Here is a 24,501-nt window from a genome sequence, read left to right on the forward strand (position 1 = left end):
CCAATATGCTGAGTCAGCAGGCTTTATAGCAGAGAAAGAGTCTTTATTCCACATAGCGCTAAGCAGGGAGACAGGAGGAATTTCTCAAATCCGCTTCCCTAAGAACTTGGGAGATGGGGTTTTTAAGGATAGTTTGGCAGGCAAGAGATTGTGCAATTATGTTTCTTAATTAGGGCAACATTATAGGGATCTTGAAATCATCTTCTTGTGTTGTTTCAGGCCCTGGAGGCCAATTCCAGTTGAGTCTGTTTCTGGGTATGGGCCGCTGGTCTGGGTGGGTCAGTCAATCCGCTGGAATTTGGGGCCTGGAAGATATCTTAAAAACTACCTTTAGGTTTCAAAAAGGTGATATTATCTATGGAGAAAGTTAAGAATCTTTTTTTTTTTTTTTTTTTTTTTTGAGACAGAGTCTCACTTTGTTGCCCAGGCTAGAGTGAGTGCAGTGGCGTCAGCCTAGCTCACAGCAACCTCAAACTCCTGGGCTCAAGCAATCCTACTGCCTCAGCCTCCCGAATAGCTTGGGACTACAGGCATGCGCCACCATGCCCGGCTAAGTTTTTCTATATATAGTAGTTAGCCAATTAATTTCTTTCTATTTATAGTAGAGACGGGGTCTCGCTCTTGCTCAGGCTGGTTTCGAACTCCTGACCTCGAGCAATCTGCCCGCCTCGGCCTCCCAGAGTGCTAGGATTACAGGCGTGAGCCACCACGCCTGGCTGAAAGTTAAGAATCTTTATGGACACCAGCTATGGGGAGAAGTTAAGAATCTTTACAGCCACTAGCTGCATGGCTGCAGAGTGGCAATTATAGAGAAACAAACAGGGGACAGTCATAGTTATTATCATTATTTTTAACTAGGCCTGTGCATTATTTTTAGCTAGGCCCTTACCACAGTTCTCACCTTTCACCCCCTATTGAAGGGTGGTTTCATTATGAGCTAATTAGATATTTGTTATTAGCTCTTTTAAATTAAGTATTATAAATATTTTCCCTATTTGTTACTTGTCTTTCAGTCTTCTTTATGGCCTTTCTTGCTGGGCAGAATGTCTATATTCATATGTGGTTAATATTTTCCCTTTATGGCTTCTAGTTTTTGGGATATGTTTTGAAAGACCCTCTTTACCTCCAAGATTATACAAATATTTACCAATGTTTTCTTCAGGTATTTTTATGGTTTCGTTGTTTTTCTTTGGGTCTAGGGAGTGAGGTAGGGATAGAGCTTTATGTTTTTTCCAAATGACTGGCCAGTTACTCCAAGACCATTTTTGAACCTTTCAATGCATCTCCACTGATTAGCATTTAGTGACTATTTATCATGTGCCAGACACTTACTAAATCCTCTACATACCTAATCTAGTTTAATCCTTACATCAAGTGATAACAAAATGAGATTTGCATTTAAAATACACACACACATGCACACACACAGAGTCTGTCTTCAACGTGGAAAATAGACTGATGAGGTGTTTTCAGTTCTCCAGAGAAACAGAACCAATAAGATATATATTGAGATATATAAGAGGGAATTTATTATGGAAATTGGTTCACATGATTATGAAGCCCAAAAGTCCCACAATATGCTCTATACAAGCTGGAGAACCAGGAAAGCTGGTGGTGTAACTCATCTGAGCCCAAACTCCTGAAAAACTGGAAGGCCAGCAGTGTAAGTCTGAGTCCAAAGGGCCAAGAACCTAGGAATCCGATGTCTGAGGGCAGAAGATAGATGTCACAGCTCAAGAAGAGAGAGAGTGAATTCATGCTTCCTCCATCTCTTTATTACATCTGAGCCCTTGGCAGATTGGATAATGCCAACCCACATTGGTGAGGGTGGATCTTCTTTACTCAGTCTACTGATTCAAATGCTAATCTCTTCCAGAAACACTCTTACAAACATACCCAGAAATAATGTTCTCGCAGCTATCTGAGCATCCCTTAGCCCAGTGAAGTTGACATAAAATTAACTATCATGATGAGGGAAAGAATGATTGCAGGGAGACCAGTTATTTACATAATCTAGGCAAGAGGCTAGATTTGAAGTGCTGCACTATAGCACCTTACAGTTCATGGCACATGGTAGGTATTGAGTGAAATGGAACTTGCTGAATGAAAATGATAATGATTTAGACCATAGAGATGGCAGTAGAGATGGGGAAAAGTGAAAAATGTTGAGAAATAGTTTGGAGATAGAATATGATTCTTCAAATATGGGGAGAAGCCAGGTGCAGTGGCTCATGCCTGTAATCCCAGCCCTTTGGGAGGCCAAGCCCAGGAGGATTGCTTGGGGCCAGGAGTTCAACACTGGCCTAGGCAACATAGCGAAACCCTATCTCCACCAATCATAATAAGAAGATACAATAAAATAAAATAAAAATAAATAGGAGATATGAGAGAGGGAAATGTCAAAGGTGGCTCAGATTTCTGGAAGAAATAGACTTAATGGGAAAGTGATGAGTTCACTTTTGGACGTGTTGAGTTGAAGGTACCTTGAAGATACCATGGGAAGATGTTGGATACAGATATAGAGATATAAGCAGATACATATATCAATTTAGAACTCCAAAAACCAAGTATACCTAAACGGGGCATTTGCACACTGATAGTAATTGAAGCCATGGGAAGAGTTAAGATTCCTTTAATTTAAGGAAAGGGCATTGAATGAAAAAAGAAGAGCTCCTAAGATAGATCCCCGAAAAACTGATATTTAAAGGTTTAGTAGAAGAGGAAGGAGCCAGCAAAAACATTCGCAAAAGGGCTGCCAGAGAAGTAAGAGGAACTGGGAAAGTGTGGTGTTTTAGAAGACAGGAAAGAGTATATTCAGGAAAGGATTGTAGGGTAAGTCTAAGACTAAATGAAATGATGGACCATGAACTCTAAGCTAGATGAATAAAGAAATGAAGACAGGAAGGGAATAATAGAAAGAAAGTGAACGACTCAATAAACTGGTATGCAAATGAAAGGGAAGAATAGTTGCAGTTGGACTAGCTTAATAAGCAAGCTGGAAGGGCAGGTGGCTGTAGTCAGAAAGTGGACTGTTTGAATGAGTGATTTTATTTTTTTTAACTTTTTACATTTTTTGTAGCAAAATGCTGTTTATTTTGAGCATCTGGGTGCAGATGGGTGGAGGCTGAAAAAGGCATCCACCTGAATGAGTGATTTTAAAATTAGAGAGAGTGGAGGAGTTTTAGGTTGTGAGGACAAGATCTGAGGAGTGGCCGTGGGGGTGGGTGGTTGAGCGGCATTTTAGTAGGACAAGGGAGAGACCAGATCGTGAGTCTTTCAGGAGGACTCTAAAGTCACTTAGGATGAGGGCAGGACTTGTGGCACAAGAGAAGACAGTAAGCCAAGTGCCAGTGTCTTCTTGAGGAATGAGGAACAAACAGGAGGTAGTTAGATTATAGTGATCGGTCAGGGAGAGTGCAGCAGGGGTTTTATGAAAGGGTGGAGAAGCAGTGGACTCTACCAGCCCTGGGGAGTAGCCTCATCTCCTCACACTACATAGGTGTGAGAATATGAGCAGATTCCTCTTGGGGGAGGGGCAGGGAAAGTGGTGTAGAGAGAGCCAGGTTTAGATAAGGCAGGAGGAGGGAGGAACTCTCAGGGGAATGTTTGAAGGGATAGGGGAGTTGGAATTCCAAAGGCCAAATGGAAGGTTCTGGCAGGAAGAGAGGAGAGGGATCGGCTGAAGCTTAAGGAAGTATGCAGCATTTTAGGAATGACAGTTCCATAGAGCTCCAATGGGAAGAGAGAGAAGGTGCTCATATTTGGGGCTTTGACCTATGAAAATAGCAATGAAGCTTGGTAGGTTTAGTCCCAACTAACCCTTGGACGCAAAGCCTCACTAAATAAAAGTAAGCTGTGGTCTGGAAAGTCCTGCAAATATTTCTTTTCCAGCAGAGGTATGATTAGTCATAGGAGATGCAGCAGAGGATGATAGTAGGGAGCAAAGAAACTTGAAGTTCAAGGTTCTTTAAGGAGAGGGATGAACAGTAGCCCTAAGAGGATTAGATCAGGTTCAGGATCCACTAGTGTCCTGTTATATCAGGGGTTGGAGGTCTTGATGTTTTTAGGCTGGGACAGGGTGGCTGTGAAGAGAGGGACGTAAATAAGAGTGGCCCGGGAATTTTGAGCCTAGATCAGCAGGTGCAGATATAGTTTAGGACTTCCTATTTCCCTTGAAGCACAATTTTTATTTTCATTCTCCAAGTATAGAAATAATGCCTAAACTATTATTTTAAAATATTTTTACTTGTTTTTGCAGGTTAAGAAGTGAAATGATTTGGGCCATTTCCCCCAGATTTCATTCTTATTTTAGTATATTATGTATTTGCTTAACTTCTAAGTAATTATTTTAAGTTAAATTTCATTAACTTAATTTCATTTAAAAACATTAAAAAATGGTTTCTGGTTGGTATAGTGATAGAATTTAGAAGTCTTAACACAACTGAAAGTTGTCACATTTAAGGAGGTAAAGTATAAAGCTTAGTTTTTAATTTATCCTTTTCTTGCCAACACCGTATAGAATCAATAGAAAATACATTAGCAGAACGAGGCTGGTATCATACACAGTGCACTTCCCTCACCACCCTTAGCTCCTTGTAACTTCTTGCTCCACTGAATTTCTGAGAATCTTTTTGTCTCTAACATTCACTTGGTACTTTCTGTGGATGAATTCCATTATCGTCTCACTGTGGAAGTTCTTTGTTTTTTACCTACATATAATCAATTCTAAGATGCCTATTTTTCCACATTTTAACAATTTATAATCCAAACCATCTTTGATTTGATAAAATATAGTATTTTGTGTCACTTCTCCCCCCCACAGCCTAGTATAATTCCTAGCACACAGTAAGCACTGAACAAATGTTTGTTTATTGATTGACTGCATGTAAATTAAGAAGAGGTCTTATAATGTGAATTATTACTTAAATACAGACTTTCACTTGACCTCTAGCCCTTCTTCAAATTCTTAAGGCTCATAACTTTTTATTCAATAAAATGTGAGGTTATTACAAAAAAAGAAGAAATGAATAAATAAGAAAATTTTAATTATTTACCTGCTTTTATAATGATTTAAAAATGGATTTAATATTTAAAAGGCATTCCTTAATAATACCTACCTTACTTTTGTGTAGAATTTGTCACCAAAAAAAAAAAACCCTTGCAATATAGGTAGAAAAAAGTGGCTATTAGAATAATAGAGAAAGTGTATGATTTACCCAACCAAGTTCCACAACTAGTCAATGTCTCCACTTCTTGCTTATAGTACTTGTTCTTTTTACTAAACTGTGTTGTCCCACAGAAAGGCAGAGGTACTAAATGCATTCTTAAATACAGCCTATTTTTGCAAAGTGTTTCTTAAAACTGATTGTCGGGAAATGGAATTCTACCTGCATATGTGCTGTTGCATTCATCTCTTTCTAGTCTTCAAAAGAAAGGGACGGGAAAGATATACCAGAGCTGAAATATAATTGCTTATTAGGCGTCATTCAATGAGGAGGCAGTAAAAAGTGAAACTAGTATTATTACATAGTAAAGAGCACCTTATTTAGCTCTTGGGAAAGATTGAAGGCTATTTACTGTAAAAATGCAATTTACAATCATTTTGAGGGAATCATCACAAGCTTCAACCCGTTTTCCAACTCAGAACCTATAGGTCATTCCCAGGAAATCTTTCTATTCCTATGTCTCCCTCTCGGCAGTTCCTCCTCGGTGTCTCTCCACTGCTGAGCTTCTGTTCAACTTTTGGAGGAATTTTCACTCCTGCACATAGATTTCTGGGCTCTCCTTAGGTTACTCTTTTCCTGCTTTTGCTTTTATTGCAATGTTATTTTATCTGACACCTATTTTAGCCAAGATTAACTTCCTTTTGCCCCTGAATATTTGATTTTTGTCTACTATAACCTTGTTTTGAAGCCAGGTATACCCCGATGTGAAAGTATCTATTTTCCATTTTGTTGCAGTTACTTCCTGGAATTACTTCTCTCTTGGGAAAACAAGGGTGGCTTACAATGAAGCTCATAGCTCCAGAAAATGGTGGGTAGTGATTTTACAAGCTACAGTGAAGGATCTTGATAGAGGTGGTTGCCCTGCTTTGTGGGGAAAGTGTCGTGTTGATGCCTTATTTTCCCTTCCCAATTAAAATGCTTCCATGTATCAGAGAAGAGACCTCTCGGTGACTTCCAGATGTTTCCCCCTTTGATTTATTTCTTTAATTATTTATTTATATTTACTTAGTTATTTTTCCTTTTTTTAAAAAGCTATGTTAACCTGTTAACTTTTTGAGTAGGTTACTTGATCTGAGCTTCAATTATTTTACTTGTAAAATGTGGACGAGAATGTCTACCTCTCAGGTTTTTGTGAAAATTAAGTGACACCACTTACTTAAAATTGGCTAACAGAATACCTGCTTCTTTTCACAGTTAGCTCTTCATAAAATATCATTCAGTTCAATACCTCCTTTCAAATTGAACTCACTTTAATTCCTTGCCATGCATTTGTCCTAAATGTTCTTGCCCTTAAATCACTCAACTTTTCCAAATTCATGTGATCTTTTGGCAGGCTGGCCATGTAACTTATATGGATATTTTTTAGAGTATAAGGGGGCAGGCACCATCAATTATTATGTTAAGACAAGAGGTGTAAATTGGGATTATTCTAGGCAAATTAGAATGTAGCCTGTCAATTAGCCCTCTCCTGGCTACAGCAGACTGCTTCCTACCCTGGGAGTGCACTCCATGGTTCCCTTTTCAGGACCCCATTGCTTTACTGACCACCTTTCTGAGTATAAATTTTCCCCTATGTTATCACCCCTATCAATACCTGTGCTTGGAAGTGCATACATATACTTTCTAAACCACCTTCCTTCACCAACTTCACCATTTTTGTCAAAGGCTAGACCACACTTCTGAGTTTATCTTTGATTTTCCATATTCCTTTGAGTCTCAGACCCAGTGACTTGGCAGAATTTATCAATTCAATTCTATAAACCCTTATTGAACATTTACTTGGTGCCAGACACCAGGTGAGGTGCTAGGGATAAAAAGACAAATAAGACATAATCCTGATGTACCAGAAACTCATATTTTAGAGGGAGAGTTAAATGTGTAAATAAATAATTGCAATGTAGTGTGTTAAGTACAAAAACAGAGGTAGAGTCTTTGGTATAGTGGTGATGTTAACATGGAAGTTATCAACTCTGCTGGGGTTGTTCAAGGAAGGCTTTGCAGAAATAAAAATGAACTTAACCTATAGCCGATTGTCTGACTTAATTAATAAATATTTTATTATCTACTATTTGCTAGATACTATGCTGTGCACTAGGAATGCTTTGATAAGGAAGACAGGCATGGCTCCTTTCCTCTTAGAGTTTATAGACTATTAGGGAAGGCAGACAATATAAAAGCAAAGAATGTTAAAAAAGGAGAAGAAAAATGGAGCATCACATGAACACATAAAGGGGGACATAACCAACTCTGCTTCCAATTCCAGAACAGTTAAGCTGAAACCTGAAAAGATGAATAGGAGTAGGTAGGTGGAGGGAAGAGGTTGGTAGAAGAGGGAAAGAGAGCAAGGTCTTGAGGCAGGAGAGTATGAGATGTACTGAAGCACTGAGAGAAGACCAACAAGGTTTGAGAGGGGAGAGAAGGAGGAGAAGGACATGGAATGAAGCTGGAAATGTGGGGAGGGCTCAGAACATACAAGGCCTTGTAGACCATATTAAGGATTCTTAGACTTTATCCAAAGGTCAATGGGCAGCCATCATTTAAGCATTGAAAGTAATATACAGATTTGCTCTTTTTAAAAGGAGGCTGTTGCAATACTTAGACAAGAGGCAATATTGGTAAAAATGTAGAACATGATTATTTTTTTTAGAAATATCTAAGAAGTGTAATGGCAAAATTAGTAACTGACTTGTTATGGGTAGTGAAGAAAGAATGGTCAAGGATGACTCTCACAGTTATGCTTTGAACCACTGGTTTGCTGGTGCTGTTACTTATGGAGTTGAGGGACACTAGAGAAGGAGCAGGTTTGGGAATGAAGATGATGAGTCCAGATGTGGATGTGCAGATTTTGGGGTGCCAGTGAAATATTCAAGTGCAGAGCTTAGGGAGGCTCTTCGGTATGTGGGTCTGGAGCTATAGATTTGAGAGTGTGGGGCACGCCAGTGGTAATAAAGCCATAGGAGTGAATGCATTTACCTTAGAAAAAAAAACAAAATGAGAAGAGAAGTGGGCATGAGAACAGAACCCTGAAAGATACTGAATGATTGCATAAGGATCTATCAAAGATGGGCAAGAAGGAGCAGCTAGAGAGGAAAAAAGAAACCCAGAAAGGTGTGATGGCACAGAAGTCAAGGAAGGAAACATTTCAAAGAGAGAATGACAAGTAAAATGAGAAATAAAAATTGATGACCCTACTGAGAGCCATTTTTGAGAAATAGCAGACACAAAATCCAGACTGATGAGGTTGAAGAATGAAGAGGTGAGAAAATAGAGGCAGGGGCTGTAAACAACACTTCCCACAAGCTTAACTGGGCAGAAGAGAGGGCAGAGAGTGTGTGAAACTAAAGAAGGATGTGGATGAAGGACTAAGGAGGATTTTTCCTTCCCCTTCCCCTTCCCCTTCCCCTTCCCCTTCCTCCTCCTCCTCCTCCTCCTCCTCCTTTTCTTCTTCTTCTTCTTCTTCTTCTTCTTCTTCTTCTTCTTCTTCTTCTTCTTCTTCTTCTTCTTCTTCTTCTTCTTCTTCTTCTTCTTCTTCTTCTTCTTCTTCTTCTTCTTCTTCCCCTTCTTCCTCTTCTTCCTCCTCCTCTTCTTCTTCTTCTTCTTCTTCTTCTCCTTCTCCTTCTCCTTCTTCTTCTTCTAGATACTTGAGTATGTGCAAGTGCTGAAGAGAAAGGAACCATTAAAGAAAAAGAAGTTGGAAACAGGAAAGAGACACTACAGGTGCGAAGGCCCCCAAAGGTGGCCAGGGCTCCAAAGCACAGGTTGGGGTCCAGCCTTTAATTGGAGGAGAGCCTCTTCCCTCTCAGTACATAACAGGAGAGAGCAAGGAAGGAGAGGTGCAGGTGCAGGTCAAGGTGGGAAGTTGAAGTAGTTTCTACTTGACAGCTTTTAAATTTTTGAAAATAGGTGCTCATTAATACGGAATCGATGAATGAATAAATGCAAGTAACATGAATCTGAAATCTGCACACATTCTTATTTTCCTGTGGAAGCATTCTATTTTCTAGAAAAGCTTGGGGATGATAGTGAAGGTGAGCAAGAATCAGAGTGCTTTTAGGAAAAGGAAGAGGGGTGTTTTAAAATCAAACAATAAGGATACTAAAATCTTGTTCCAAATGGAAATCAGCAAGGAATCTGTGCTCTATTAGGTGAAGTTAAAGCAAAATGGCTGGTTATCTGCTCCAGACAGGTCTTTTTGTTCCATGCATTTTTTTTTTTTTTTTTTTTTAGTTTAAAAAAATTCTTTTTCAATCTCTAGAAGTTTCAAGCCACAAATTTATACTTTGAGGGGAGAGCATGGAACTATCACCTATTTTCAAGAACTATGATGAGTACCTTTCATTTAATCTTCATATCAACTTTATGAAATAGGTTATTAACACCGTCTGCATTTTAAGGTTGTAGAAACAGAGCTTCAGAGAAGATAAATATGGCAAAATCACTCAACCAATTAGTGGTGGAAATAGGACTCAAACCCAGATCTGCCTTCAGTTCTTAACTGTGGTGCTATATTTCCATCTCAAATTTTAATAACTTTTATCATTCCAAATACACTTCATGATGTAAGCCTTGAGTAAATCATTCCCTGACATGTCATGGTCATAATTTTTGTGATATTTTCCATTCTTTAATATTCAAATCTTATTTCCTTTAATACCCTTCTTAAATATTAGCTTCTCCCCAAACACTTTGGGACATCTCAAACCGTGATGGTCTCTCTGGCCTTTGAAATGCTATAGCAGTTTGCCTGTGTTTCTCATTTGATACATTTTATCTGTATTATAATTGAGTTTGGTTTTATTTAACTTTTCTTTTGATTATGAGTGAACGTCACAAATCCACAAGCTTGTTAGAGGATCAGAAGTGCATATTATGCCTTTCTTGAGGGAGTGGGGTGGGCATCTTTATAGCTTTTTCCTAATGCTTTGTTCATAGTATGCAGTCGGCAAATATTTATTGCTAGATTGCTGGATAGTCAATCTCAGCATTGATATGGGTAGAATGTCTCTGGGAACTGCCTGCAACTACTTTAGTAAGTTTCTTGTTGGTGCGGATTGGAAAAATGGAGGATTTACTATTTCTGCTGTCTTTTTGGATTATAAAACTGAAAATCTCAAGAAAATTGTTGGTTTGTTTGTTGGAAGGAGAAGGGGGGAGATTCCTTTTGAAACAGAGAGTGGAAAGGCAGACTTTTTATTTTGTAAAGGTTTTTTGAAGCTTACGAGTTCCTATCTTTAAAAAGTCCAAATTGGTCGAACTTGAAGTTCCCCTCCTCCTTTCTCCTCCTTCAGAGGCTTTTTCTAAACCTACTTCCCTTAAAATGACTTTTATTGATTTTCACTCAATGAGAGTTATTCCTCAGAATGAGGATGGAGGGGTCAGAGAGAGAAATTTACCCTGTGTTACCTGTGGAATAGGTGTACCTCCGTATCCAGTCTTGCTTTATTTGTTCTGTTTCCTGGATCCAGAAACCTGCACACTGGGGATCATTAGGTCCTCTGTGTCTTGGTCGTAGCTTGAGTACAGTATACTAATAGATCAATTTATGTGTTCATTCATTCAGCAAACATTTATTGAGCAGGCATGTCCTAGGCATCAGAGATACTAAGATGAATAAGACGTAGCCACTGCCCTCTATGACCTCCGAATGTACACGAAGACACTAGCCTGGTGGGGGCTGGGGTCAGGGAAGGCCTTCTGAACAAGGTGACTGAATATCCTCCTTCAGGGAATCCTAAGAGAGTAAAAAGATCAGCCCTGTAAAATTAATATAAACATCTAATCAAATTAGCCAATTAGGAAAACAACTTTAAGAAAAAGACAATCTTTTACCCCTATGTCCTATGTCTTTTTATATATATCTAATTTCTTTGTCGCCAGTCTTACCCCTCTCTGGCCTACATTCAAAATAGTCTCCAAAATTATTTTTCTAAACCCTGCTCTGATCATTTCATTCCTGTCTTGAGATTTTTAATGGCTGCTCACTCATTCAGTCTACATATTTTATCAGTCACCTACTTAGATGTTTCAGATGAGTCTTAAGTGCTAGGCTGCAATAGTGAGCAAGCATCTCTCCCTTCAAGAAGCTTAGAGTCTAGACCAGGTAGTGTTTCCTGAGTCTCATCCTCTCATCTAAATCAGTCTAGTCCAATGGACACCAGTATCTATTGTGCTAAATATCATGCAAAACAACAAAAACAGAATTCTGTTTTAGGCAGATCAAAGTCTAGTAGAGGAGCCTGAAAACTTAATTGCTAGGACCAATGCGATGTGGCAAGTGGATAGATAATTGCATAGACTACTGTAATAATAGGGTTTGAGGTGAAGAGAGATCTGATAGGCAAGGGGGCTTCCTGGAATAGACCATGCCTAAGCAGAGTCTTGAAGTATGAATAGGAGTTAGCTAGATATTAGGAGTGTCCAGTTCCCAAATGTGACAAACAAAACCCTTCACAATCCATTGATCTACTTTTCCATCTACACTTATATTTTCTATGACTTTGTTTTTCAAATTAGGAACAAGTGCCTCTGGATTATTTAGTGTTACACACAGGATATGAGAAAGTGCCAGGTAAATGTGGTGCATCTTTCTGCAGCATCAGTTCCACCAAATGATGAGAAATTTAAAACATGGTTTTATATTAAAGCCTGATATATTTGTGGAGTTGAAGGCAACATTTCCATTCATTTCTCAAGATAAAATAAGATACATAAATTCCAAACTAGTGGTGAGCCACTTCAGCCTTGCCCTTAGACACCACTATCCACCACAGTCCCTTTCTGTGGACAAATTTGAGACGTATTATACTATTGGACTATGCTGAGAAATTTCATGTGTTTGTGCCTTTGCATCTGCTATTAGCTCATTTTGAAGTGTTCTTCCCATAATTTTCTCCTTTTGTAAATTACTTACCCTTCAAAGCCCAACTTAAATGTCATCCTATACAGTAGTCTTTTTTGGAGACATAGTATCACTCTTTCCCGGTAGAGTGCAGTAGTGTCATGATAGCTCACTGCAACCTTAAACTCCTGGGCTCAAGCGATCCCTCTGCTTCAGCCTCCCCAAGTAGATAGGACTATAGGGGCGCTCCACCATGCCTGGCTTATTTTTTCTATTTTTCGTAGAGATGGGGTCTCAGTCTTGCTCAGGCTGGTCTCAAACTCCTAACTCAAGTGATCCTCCCACTTCGGCCTCCCAGAGTGCCAGGATTACACAGTAGTCATCTTTAATGAAGCTTCAATGCTGTCCCATATATATTTTTTGGACACCCACTTATGTCTCTGCCTCCTTTCCTAATAGCTCCAGGGTATTAGGAGCTATTCCTAATAGCTCTGGAGTTAGCTCCTCCCTCTTTTGTGTTTCTGCAACCCATTACTTAGAATTTATTACAGCACTGCTCACATTGTACCGTATGTATTTGTTTTCTTCTTCTCTGCTGCTGGACTGTAAGCTCTTCTAGGGCAGGGACTACTTTTTAATCTAACTTTGTATTCTTAGTGACTGACACTTGGTAGACACTCAATACATGCTTGTTGAATGTTGATGACATAGACCATTCCTTACTTGGCATCACCTCTGCTCTTATATAAAGTAATATCTCCTTTACTTCTCATCTTCAGGGAACGATGTGTTCCACAAAAGTATATTTTCCAGACAACTGACATTTACTTCCTAAAGTATCAAAATCTGCTGTTTAAATCATCATTTTGGTAGGAATTTATTTTTCTAAATTTTTACACACTTGCTTGCTCTCATAAGTGAAATATACTGAGTGTAATGTGTTCCTTGATGACTTATCCCGAAAAGCATCAGGGTATGCTTGGTTGGAATTCTGACATCCTCGGGAACCACTGATGGGGTAGGGCTTTTTCCTCCACACCAGATAACCCTGATCTCTTCTGGTTTGGGGGTTCATATACTTTTGTTCACCACTTCTCACTGACAGTGTGCTTGCTCCAACACTACCCTTTGCTCCTTTTATATACTTTTTCGTGGATATTAAAATTACGAAACTAATATATGTTCACTGAGAACAAACAGAAGAATGTGAAGTCAAAGTCAAAGTCCAACCCCCTAACCCTGCCACTCTGAGACATTCACTCATATCCACATTCCAATTCCTCAGGCACGACCACTGTTAACAGTTCAATGTATATCCCTACAGGCCTTTTTTTTAATGCATGTATATAAATGTATATATACAAATATTAAATCATATCATGCATATTGTTATATGACTTGCTTTTCTTCTCACTTGACAACACATAGCAGATATCCTTGCATGTCAGTACATCCAAGTCTATATCATTCTTTTTAATAGCTGCCCCCTTTTAATTTGCCAATCTTAATCAGCTGTAAATGGGAAAGCCAAATAATCAAGCTTATTAGAATTGTACCTAAGAAAGAATAAATCGGCTCTGAGTGAAGGCTTGCATAATTCTCCTAGGAGTGAAATGTGTTAACTTTAGTGCCTGGACTTTGTAATGTTTATTTTGGCTATTCTGGGACCCTTTTTACTTATTTCCTGCTTCATTGTGTTTTGGATAGTTGAGGTTGCTGGACATATGACCTGTGAATGAATGAGGTAGTACATATTCAATTTTGCATTATGTAATTTTGCTCTGGTTTTGTGAATTCTTTGCATTTAATTTTTTAAGTTAGATTGTACTTACATACAGTGATTATTTCTCATAGGTTCTAAGTATTTGCATCACGGTGCACATGGTTTAGCAGCTAAAATGTTAGCAGCTAAAAATATTTGGCTCAATGATTGACATAGGGCTTCTTATCTCTGTCATCTACCTGTGAGGATGTGCACTGTATTATGGGAACTCTGAGTTGATCTGAGGAAGCCTTTTAACTACTGATGAACATTAAAGTACTGACAACATCTTGTGCTGTAAGTGATTAAATCCTATTTAGGGTTTATAAAGGATCTTCCCTCTGCCTTCATCTGCCATAGTGAAGTGGCTAAATCCTGCTGATTCTACCTTATAGATCTCACTGCTACATCTCTCCCCCTCTCCATTCTCACTGCCCCAGTACCTTGGTTCAGGCCCTATTACATCTCAACTGAATTACCTGTAATGGAATTTTTAATTGGCCTCCCTGCCTCTCATCTAACCTCCATCCTGCCCACCCAGCAAATAATGCTTATCTTTAAAGACAAATTCACCTGTCACACCCCTAAAAAACCCTCTCTAGGAGTTTCTCATCATCTGTAGGATAAAGTCCACATAGCTTAGCATACAACACCTTTTGTGATTTGGCCACTTCTCCTGCCTGTCTCCTGCCACTCAGTGCTACTACTTCTAGGGAAATCAAGTGGCTTATGATTCCTTTAACATAACACAAAAGAGAGTTCTCAATAAATGCTTGTTAAATAGATGAATGAAACACCTTCTGTGGCTAGGGTGACCATTCAACCTGCTTGGCCCAGGATGGGCCCTGTTCACACCTGTCACCCCAACATAATTACTAAAAGGGTCCCCTTTTATAATCAATTTGTCTCAGATCAATAATTTATATGGTCACTCTAATTACAGTAGTCATCAAATTGATTTCTAACTCTTTGTCTCCTTACTAGTTGGTGAACTCTTTGGGGACAGGAATTTTGTTCATTTTTATATCCTCATTTATTCATTCAACTAAGAAACTGATGCCATTAGGTGCTGAAGGTATAATATTGAATAAAACAAACATGGTTCTTGCACTCATGACATTTACAATCTAGCGGGAGAGAACAATGCAGTGGAAAGAATAGAACCTAACGTAATAAATGCTGGTATATAAGTGAATGACTAAACATGGATACTCAGAGGCTCCTAAACAAGCAATCCCAATCCCATGAATTATAGAGACAGAGTAGTCATAAACATAGAATTCTAGGTGATCATGCTAATCATTTATTTTAAAAGTTGCTATTTAAAAAGTTTTAAATACAAACAACACACATGTACCTCAGCATACATAATATTTAGATGCTACCTTAATGTTAAACATCAGAAAAAAGGACCATGAAATAATAGCAAGAATGAGACTTTGAGTCTTATTCTTTTTTAGACAGATAATTTGTAATCCTATATGGTTCTTTCCAGGGTAGATGATCAGTATGTATTCCCCCCTCCCTTCCTTTCTTTCCAGATGAGAAGTTTGAGGTTTTAGAAACTGAGCCACAGAACAAAGGAATGATTTCTTAAACCAGGATTAGATTTTGGTTGGGCTTTGCTTTCTAAGCTAGAACCACCTGCTATCTTAGACCTGTTAACCATGTTCCCATGGGCACATTACAAAACCCTTTCAACCTCAGTTTCCTCTTCTATAAACCAGTGATAATATTATCTCCAGAATTAATCTAAGGATTAAATGAGATTATGTAAAGGCATTTAGTCCCATAAACTGGTTCCTAGATAGCACTCAGGAATGTTAGTTCTCTGTTTATTTCTCCTATTTCTGTGCTTGGTGAATTATAGGATGATAACATATAATGATTTGAAAAGAAAGCACTGTAATATAAACATTGGTAAAACATCAATACAATTTTTATTCTCAAATTTGGGTGCTAAACTAGGCCCTCTCCACCCCCCCCTCAAAGTTAGAGTTTTATTAATATTCATTAATTATTTTATTATTATAGGCAAAGATCCAGAGAAACATTCCAGGACCAAAGCAGCAGGTAAGATTTTTCTGGAAAAATGCAGAGTTTACGAGGGAGCCAGGATTTGGGGCTCATTTAAGCAGCAGTCAGCCTTAAAGATTTACCCAATTTACTCTTGGTCACTTTGGGTTCAGGAAAGAAAGAAGAGCACCAAACCATTCACTGAGACCTTTGGGGGTGGAGGAAGAGGGATGTAAACAAAAGCGAACGCTCTCTACTTTCCACCATGCCTGCGACCCCAAGACTTCCAAGCTCCTTTGTGAGGGCCAGCGGGTCTGCTCCGGGAGTGCCCTGGGTCTGGACTCCATTTCCCAGAGTCCCTTTAGTGCCCTAATGTATTCAGTGCTCAGAGTGCCTGTATGTGTGTGAGTGTGAGAGAATGTGTGCGCGCGTGTGTGTGTGAGTGTGCGCGCGCGCGTGTGTCTCCGAGTCCCTGGGAGAGTGGAGGCTCATTCACTGATTAGAGCCAGCGCTGAGAGGCAGCACTGCTCCTTCTCTCACGCCAACCGAGTCTCTTGATCTGTACATGCAATCCCAGGCAGCTCGCGAGCACAAACCCGGGGCCAGCCGCCTACTGCTGCTGCTGCCGCTGCCGCCGCCGCCGCCGCCGCTGCCTCCGCCGGCTCTGCGCACCCGGGACTTTTCATGCACCACACTCTCCGCCTTCTTCCCCCCGTGTCCTGAAAAGTGCAGCCGTTCTCCCGCGGAATTTCCACGGCAAGTATGGAGATCGGAAAGGGGTGTGGATGTGTGTGCGTACACACGAGGGGTGGGTGCGAGGGCGGCCGGGTTGTTCAGGAACCTGGCTAACTTTCCGGGTCCGTTTCCTAGAGATTCGGGCGGTTCCACCCGATAGGGACAGGGGCTGGGACCTGGACTGGCGCGTCTTAGATCGTCGCGACGGAGCCTCGCGGCATCGGTGTCCTGCGCGCTCCGTGCGCTGCCTCACTCAAACTTTCCGTCTTGAGTTTTCCTTAATGTGTTTTATTGGGGGGGGGTGCAAGGGGGAGGGACCAGACGCGAGAATTGGACTGGTAGGGAGGGTGAGGGGACAGCACGGGAAGGAAGCAGGACTTCTTTACTTCATCTTTTAATAAGCCCCATTCGCACTTTGTTTGGGTCGGTCGCGAGAAAGCCCTCTTGCCGGGCTCCCCCGTGTACCCTGCGGCGATTTCCGGGCTCCCCTATGTACCCCGCGGGGATTTCCGGCGGGGCAGGGGCTGGGTGGTACTCAGTGGGGAGCCCGAGGCGGCGGGCAGGGTCGGGCTGCGGCGATCCAGTGAGAAGCGGCTCCGACCGCCCCCACCCAACGCACAGCCGACCCGGTGGGGTACCCCGGGAGAGGTTGGGGAGCCTTGGCCCCCGGGTGCTGGGCTTACTTTCTTCCAGCGGGGGCGGGTGTGAAGGGTGTGGAGGGAGGGAAGTGGAGCGGGATGGGGGAATCCTCTGCGGGCAGGAATGAGGCAGGTGCTGGCACAGAGGTGGGTGGACCTTTCTAAATGCCACCGGTAAACTCCCCGCTCCGCTGGGCTGGACCGGCCTGGCCTTAGAGCAGCCCGACCCGTGGGGTCTCCCGGGATTTTCGGGGTCAGGACCCTCTCTCCCAGGGCTTCTACGGAACGAGGCGGGAGGATGATCGTGTAGACTGGGGCGCATTGCTCTTTTTTTGTAGTTTTATTTTTATCTTAGATTTCCCTTAAACTGAGTAACAATTTCTCTTCTTCCGACTTGAGAACAAAACTTTTCGGCGAGCACGCCGGTCGCTGCAGACCTGCGGCCACCGCCGCCGCTCCTGTCAGCCCGGGGCCGAGCAACCCTCTCTGCCCGGAGCCTAGCCCCGCCACCAAGCTCCGGAGCCTCCTGCCCCCACCCCTGCCCCAACCCAGGGCTTTTCAGGGCTCGGCCTGGGCGTTTCGCCTTTGTGCTTTGTAAGAGAAAGCCTTTTCTTCCAGTGCACAACAAACTTGGGCGGAGAGCTTCCGTGTGGCCCCCCGGGCGAGGCCGCCCACGGTGGTGAGGCCATCCGAGGGGATGCCCGGTTCGTCCCCGCTCCACTAGCCCCTCCGAAAGCTCGCGGCCTGGGTGGACCCCGGCTGGCGAGGGCGGGCGGGACTCCAGAGGTAGCGGGGTCTCGGGGTTCCAGGAGGCAGAGGAAGAGCTCTTGCCTCCGGTTAAGAGCACGCTACATTCTCGGGTCCTGGCCGCAGCTCCAGCGGAGGCCCGGGTGCGGGCCGCGAGCCGGGCGCGCGTCGCACCGGGTGGGGGCGCGGGCCCGGGGCCATCGGTGCGGGGCACAGCCCTGCCTGGCGGGCCCGGGTTGTCTGGAGTCTCCCGCCTGCGCCGTCTCCCTGCCCTGGGAGCAACTGAGAGGAAAGCACGGGCGCTGTCTGCCCACGACGCCCAGAAGCCACGTCTTGCCCCTCGCCTCCGATCCGGACTCGGCTTGAGGGGCAAAGGGGAAGAAAGGAAAAATAAAGAGGCGGGCGGCGAGGAAGCAGCGAGTGGGACTGGGGGGAGCTGAGCGGGCAGGGGGCCTGCGCCTTGCCTGGCCTCCTCCTCTTTCCGTCTCGCGGGCTCTGCCTGCAGAGGGGAAATGAGCAGCGGGGGAAAGGAAGAAAGAGCGTCGAGGAAAAGCGCTGCGGGCGTCTTCCGTTCTGATCCCTCCTAGCCGGCAGAAACCCCGCAAAAGTGGCGTGAGTTCGCTAGCTGTGCTCCGGGGCAAGGTGGGGGAAGGCCGAGCACGGGGCGGCGCCGCGCCGCTGGTGATCGACGGGGCCGGGCCGGGCGCGGAGCGAGAGGGGACACACACCTGTTCTGCCAGCCGCGCCGTGTGCGGCGGCCCAGCGGCCGCAACGCAGGCGGCAGAACCCTCCCTCCCGCACCCCACGCCCGCACGCCAGGAACCGCGCCGGCCCGCACTGGCAGGAGAGCGGGAGCGGAGGAGCCGGTGGCTGCCCGCTGAAGCGGTGGCGCGCGGCAGCGGGACCCGGGTGACCCGCGGGGCGGGGCAGCTCAGGGGTTCGAGGTCCTTGGACTTTGGTCGAAGGCAGGCTGCTCCGAGCCCCTGCCCCGCCGGTCTTGTGCGGCTGCGGACCAAGGCCCCTTGCACTTGTCGGTTCTTCCCGGACCAGCACCTTGGTTACCCAAAGTTATAAGCAGATTGTTTCGTGCGGAGATTGTTGGTACCTAAAGTATTCTTTGTACAAAGGCAATCGAGAGCCGGAGAGAGAGGTCAGGCCAGAGCAGCGCGCTCAGCTCCGCATTGGCCCCAAGTTTATGTAGGTTTCGCCTTCACCTCTTCTTCCCCCGTTTTCCCTAAAAGAGTTGGTTTTTCCCGGTCGAGACTCTACCGGGCTGAATTCTGCACCCGCTAGCGGAGCCGGCAGCCCTGCGGCCCCGCGCGCTCGGACCGGCCGCGTCTGTCTGATATTCGCACCGGTTGGCGGAGCTGGGCCTGAATCTGGGTCCAAGTCTGGGACCGATACCCGGCCATGTCTGAGCCACAGGCGTCGGCCCCAGCAGATTAGCCCTGTGCTCCCTGAGCTCTCGAAAATGGGAGTGAAATTTCTGTTAGAGTGGTGTTTGCAAATACCCTCTGGGCATTTGGTGTGCGGGAGAATTCTCTTCAAGCGAAGAAGTCTGTGAACTTAAAAAAAAAAATTCTTTCCTTGGTTCTTCACAACCCCCTACTACTCTGGCCTCGTTTCCTATTGTTCTTTGCTTTTTAAGTTCCCTGTTAATTTTTTAAAAGTTTATTTATGCCAAGGAAAAATATCGTTTAATTTGTTCTATTATTTTAATTCCTGGTTTTTGGAAACGGTTCAGAGACCACAAAAATGTCACCTGTTGTAATAAGCAGAGGAGCGTTGTGTGTGCATTTTAATTGCCAGCAGAGTCGTAGTTTGGTGGGCGCCCTGAGCTCGGCTCCGGGAAAGAGCCCTTTGCAGCTTTCTTTGTGGCAGTCATTTGCAAGTGGGTTTGGCTCCCAGCAACAGCAGCAGCAGCAGCAGCACCACCGCTTCCTTCTGCGCGGATCCCGGGCGCGGGTCAGGAAGCCCAGACTGGACAGGGATGGGCAGAGGCTGGGGTGGGAGATTGCCCACGCTCTGGGACTTTCTTTCTGGCTTTCGGTTTTTCTGTGCAAAAGTGACTAGTTCGCGCCGCAGAGCGCTACGCGCTGCGCATCAGCCCAGCCTCAGACATTTTCACGTTCCAAACGCCGGCTTCTTCGTTTCATTTGTCTTGGTTCTGGCATGTTTAACCATGCAATTAGTAATCTCACTAATTATTCAGTTAGCTGGCGTTTTGTAATCACTTTAAACCAGGGTCGGGTGTGTGATTTAAGAAACAAACAAACAAACTCCCACACATACAGAACTGAACCAAACCCATCACGTCAAGGATTTGAAATTTTAAAAACTCAATATTTGTTGGTCCCTCCGTCCAACCTCACTGCCTGCCAGACAATTTATTTAGCTTCGTGGATTGATCCCTCCTCCTTGTTTAGTTAATTCAACAAAGACTTTTTGCAATCTGTTTGGAGTTTGTCTGATGCCGTGGAAAAGTAGCTGATGATTTATTTGGTTGCTTTTCGATTTCTGTCTTCAGCCCTTCTTTCTCCTCCTTTCAGCGGGGATGTCAGCTGTTATTACTTCCTATTGATCCCTTTGCAAAGTGAGAAGTGAACTAAAATTAATGTCAATTCCACTGCTCGGATCAATAGCTGGAGTTATTTTAATCTGGATTTGCACGAAGTGCTAAATTAAAAAAAATCAGCATAGAGGCAGAAAAGTAACAGTTACTTACTTTCCCTTTGCCTGGTTCTTTACAGTCACCCAAATGCTCCATCAAGCTGATTATCTTACAATCCATATTTTTTTAATTAAGAGGGTCAGTTAGTTTTCTTATTTTGGGTTCTGTGTTTAAACCCATGACATTTTGACATTGGGAGTGTATTAACTATAGATTTTCATAATGACTGTGGTCTGCTGAAGCTTCATCTATACAAGTTGTTAATGTGAGGAGGGGGTAAGAAAGAAAAGGGAAATGAAAAAAGCACCCCCCTCCCCCACAGAGACCAACGCCCACACAGTGGAGTAAAAGAGATGTAGCCTGGAAAAATATTGTTGATTTATTTTCAGTATAATGAAGTTTTCAAATGAATAACCAGGTTTGAGTGATTCACCGTGTTCTGTTGGAGTGTCTGGTGCTGTCGCCAGATTACTAATTTATGAAACTCATTTAACATAATGAGGTGATCTAGGAAGTAAAAATAGAAAGTAAATCCTGGGGGGGGGCGGAGTTATTTTGAGGAGGAAACATTCCTCCTTCACACCCAGTGCATTACGTTTGTCCTTTTCTGCTGCTTGCCTCACACAGTATTGCTTGCTGACAGATAAGTAGTTATTTCTGTTGTGAAGAGCTGCTTAGAACCCGTGGAACAGCCCTAGACCCACTTTCGGAGCGTCCATGTTGTGTGGCCGTTAATCTGGCTAGAAAACAGCCAAGAGCTAGGTTCCCAGACTTGTCAGGCTAACTGGCTGTCCTTGGCAGATCATTCCCTGCACTGCTATAACTTGACAGGAAAGTTATTTAAAATTTGGAAGGGAGAAAAATCCGTTAATGTGAGATACATAATCTGGTAATTTAGCAATGATGTCTATGAGGAAAGATGCCAAATGAGGAAGCAGTCTGATGGTGTCCACTCATCTTCCCAATTAATAACAGTCATTGACACGTCTGCTACAGGATGGGAGAAGGAAATACTCTCAGTGCACTGCATTAAGCCAGAGGATTCATCTGTGGTTTAACTGAGGTTTCTCTATTTGAGGGAATATCAAAGATACGCCATGATATAGGTGGGCTTTTTTAAAGGGAGGGAGTAGATTTTATTTCTGATATGACTCAATTTAAAGGCTGTGATTTGTAGCAGATGGTGATTTTTGGTTACACTTTGAGTTTCATTAAGTTTCTATTTCATGTATATTTTTGAAGCTAATAAGTCCTAGTATTAATCTTGAGTTATCCTGGCTTTTGCTATATAGCCCTTATCCCATCCCCCACTCAAAATAAATTTTGAAATGGAACCAGTGGCTATGAAAATGTACAACCTAAATTTTACAAGGAAACTGAAAGAAGTCTCTCCCAATTCCAGTTTGTTCCAGGGGCCTTTATTGGACATCAACTCTGACTGGGCCAATAAGCAGAGCAAAATAAGTCAGAAATTTTGTTAACATTTTGCTCTAAATGTTAATGGCAAATCCAAGGCAGTTTACAAATCTACTTAAGAGTGAGTGCATTAGTAACTAAAATTACCGATCCGTTCTTTGCTGCCCCTGGAAGACAGACGCTCCTAGAGAGCGTACGCCAAAGGCACCCATTATGGTTTTAAATATTGTCAGAGACGCCAGGCATTGTATTGATGAAGGTTTTGTTCCTTCTCAGAAAAGAGAAATAGAAAGCCCATGTGATTAGAGATGAGTGTGCATCAAAAATAATGTGGATGCTGTTTGTTCACATAGCACTTCTGGAAACAGTCTTAGATCATACAGGAAGATGTGTGTTTATGTGTGTGCCAATGTGTATCATTTCTCCACGTGTACAATTTGTGCTAACTAATAAGTACAGGTGTTCCTGGTCTAGATGAGCTTGATTTAGGAATTTGCAGTGTCAAGGCATTTATTAGGAGAGATGTAGAGAGATGCATGTAAGGGGAATCGCATAGGTAGAACCTGGTCTCTGAACATTGGGCCTGCCTTGAGTGCTATATGCAGGTGGAAGCCCTTTAAAATATAGACCCCCCCCCCATTTAATCTATGGAATGACTTGGCCTTCCAAAGCTCATTTGTTCAGGGAATATTGTATTTGGAGGTTTTATGATTTTTTTTTCTTTGCTGGGCTCAGATGCATTTCACCCGGAACGTGTAGGGACCAAAGTCAGCTACGCGTACATCACAGTAAGTTGTCTATTGATTTTCCTGAATGAAAATGGTCTGATGCTGCTGCCCACTGGCTCCTAAAGCCTGTGGTGTCTCTTGCCCGAGCATCTGTAAGCCAGAAGGATGGTGTTTCGATCACTTGGGGTTTCCCTTTTTTTCCTCCCCCTGACTTTCCTCCCCCCTCTTTTTTCCTCTTTGCTGTTTCTACAGGTCTTAGAAGGGAATGATTCCCCAGTAATATTCCCTGCCCTGATCCAAGGTGCCGCTCGGCCTCCCTCCCAGGGAAGACTGCTTCTTGTGTAACGCCGGCCGTAGAAAGAGACTCCGATGGACTTACACCGGGCAGCCTTCAAGATGGAGAACTCATCCTACCTTCCCAACCCTCTGGCATCCCCAGCACTGATGGTCCTGGCGTCCACGGCTGAGGCCAGCCGTGATGCTTCCATCCCGTGCCAGCAGCCACGACCCTTTGGTGTACCTGTCTCAGTAGACAAGGACGTGCACATTCCTTTCACCAACGGTTCCTACACCTTTGCCTCTATGTACCACCGGCAAGGTGGGGTGCCAGGCACTTTTGCCAATCGTGATTTTCCCCCTTCTTTACTACACCTCCACCCTCAATTTGCCCCCCCAAATCTAGATTGCACCCCAATCAGTATGCTGAATCATAGTGGCGTGGGGGCTTTCCGTCCCTTTGCTTCCACCGAGGACCGGGAGAGCTATCAGTCAGCCTTTACACCGGCCAAGCGACTTAAGAACTGCCATGACACTGAGTCTCCCCACTTGCGCTTCTCAGATGCAGATGGCAAGGAATATGACTTTGGGACACAGCTGCCATCTAGCTCCCCCGGCTCACTTAAGGTTGACGACACTGGGAAGAAGATTTTTGCCGTCTCTGGCCTCATTTCTGATCGGGAAGCCTCATCTAGCCCAGAGGATCGGAATGACAGATGTAAGTACTTTGGTTCGAGCCCTCTGTTATCCCCAGTAAGCCCTGCCGTGTTCAACAGGTCGGTGGCATTTTGCATGCTCCTAGTCATGGGAAGGGCCTACGGCTTCCCTTCCCAATAGCCGTGGAGTGCTAACCTTTGCTCGGCTCTGGTCAATGAGCATTGACAGTTCTTGTAGGAAATGTTTTTCTGAAGGTGGCCAGGGGCAAGTTGGCCTCAGCACTGCCTTTCTCTGCAGGCCCTGGTGGGCTTATTCTCAGGGGACTCTGGAGTGAAGAGGGGTGCCATAGATGTACTGGAGTGAGTGTCATTGCATTGGGAAGTGTAGGTTCCCAGAGAATTTGGGGGGCCTGGAGACACTTGTTCATCCCTTCCTCTTTTTGAGGTCCTCATTATGTTTCTCTGATCCCAGTGTTATTTCTTTAGCGTTTCCATTGTATCGCATCTAGCGGACTCCACGTGATTTTATTTTCACAACTCTCAGCCCTTGTCCACATCAGGCTATTTTTCAGAGAAGGACAAAGGTGTCGTCAATCACCATAAAGCATTTCAAACAGCTGTGTTTTCTTTGCTATTGCAGGGCTAGAAAGCCGACTTCTCTTGGGATTTCACAGGTTTGCTGGATGCTTATCCCGGGGCTCACTTTTAGGACTAGATACGGCTGAGCTGTGTGACTGCTCCGTATTTGATGTTCACAACTATTATTAATTTCTGCTTATGAAACAGCTCTTCT

The 24,501-nt window shown here is 43.5% G+C and overlaps 1 protein-coding gene across 2 annotated transcripts in view; it reads left to right on the plus strand.

Moving 5' to 3' along the window:
- The first annotated feature begins 23,028 nt into the window (after window positions 1–23,028).
- The window catches only part of RNF220 (ring finger protein 220), a 214,544-nt gene continuing 213,071 nt past the window's right edge, over window positions 23,029–24,501 (plus strand). For both annotated transcript variants that reach the window (XM_075997646.1, XM_075997649.1), the window contains exon 1: window positions 23,029–23,770. In XM_075997646.1, coding sequence (XP_075853761.1) covers window positions 23,146–23,770 — 625 coding nt within the window. In that variant the 5' untranslated portion in view covers window positions 23,029–23,145. The remainder of the gene's footprint in view (window positions 23,771–24,501) is intronic.

This window comes from Microcebus murinus, chromosome 2 (genome assembly GCF_040939455.1).
Source record: "Microcebus murinus isolate Inina chromosome 2, M.murinus_Inina_mat1.0, whole genome shotgun sequence".
Classification (NCBI taxonomy): Eukaryota; Metazoa; Chordata; class Mammalia; order Primates; family Cheirogaleidae; genus Microcebus; species Microcebus murinus.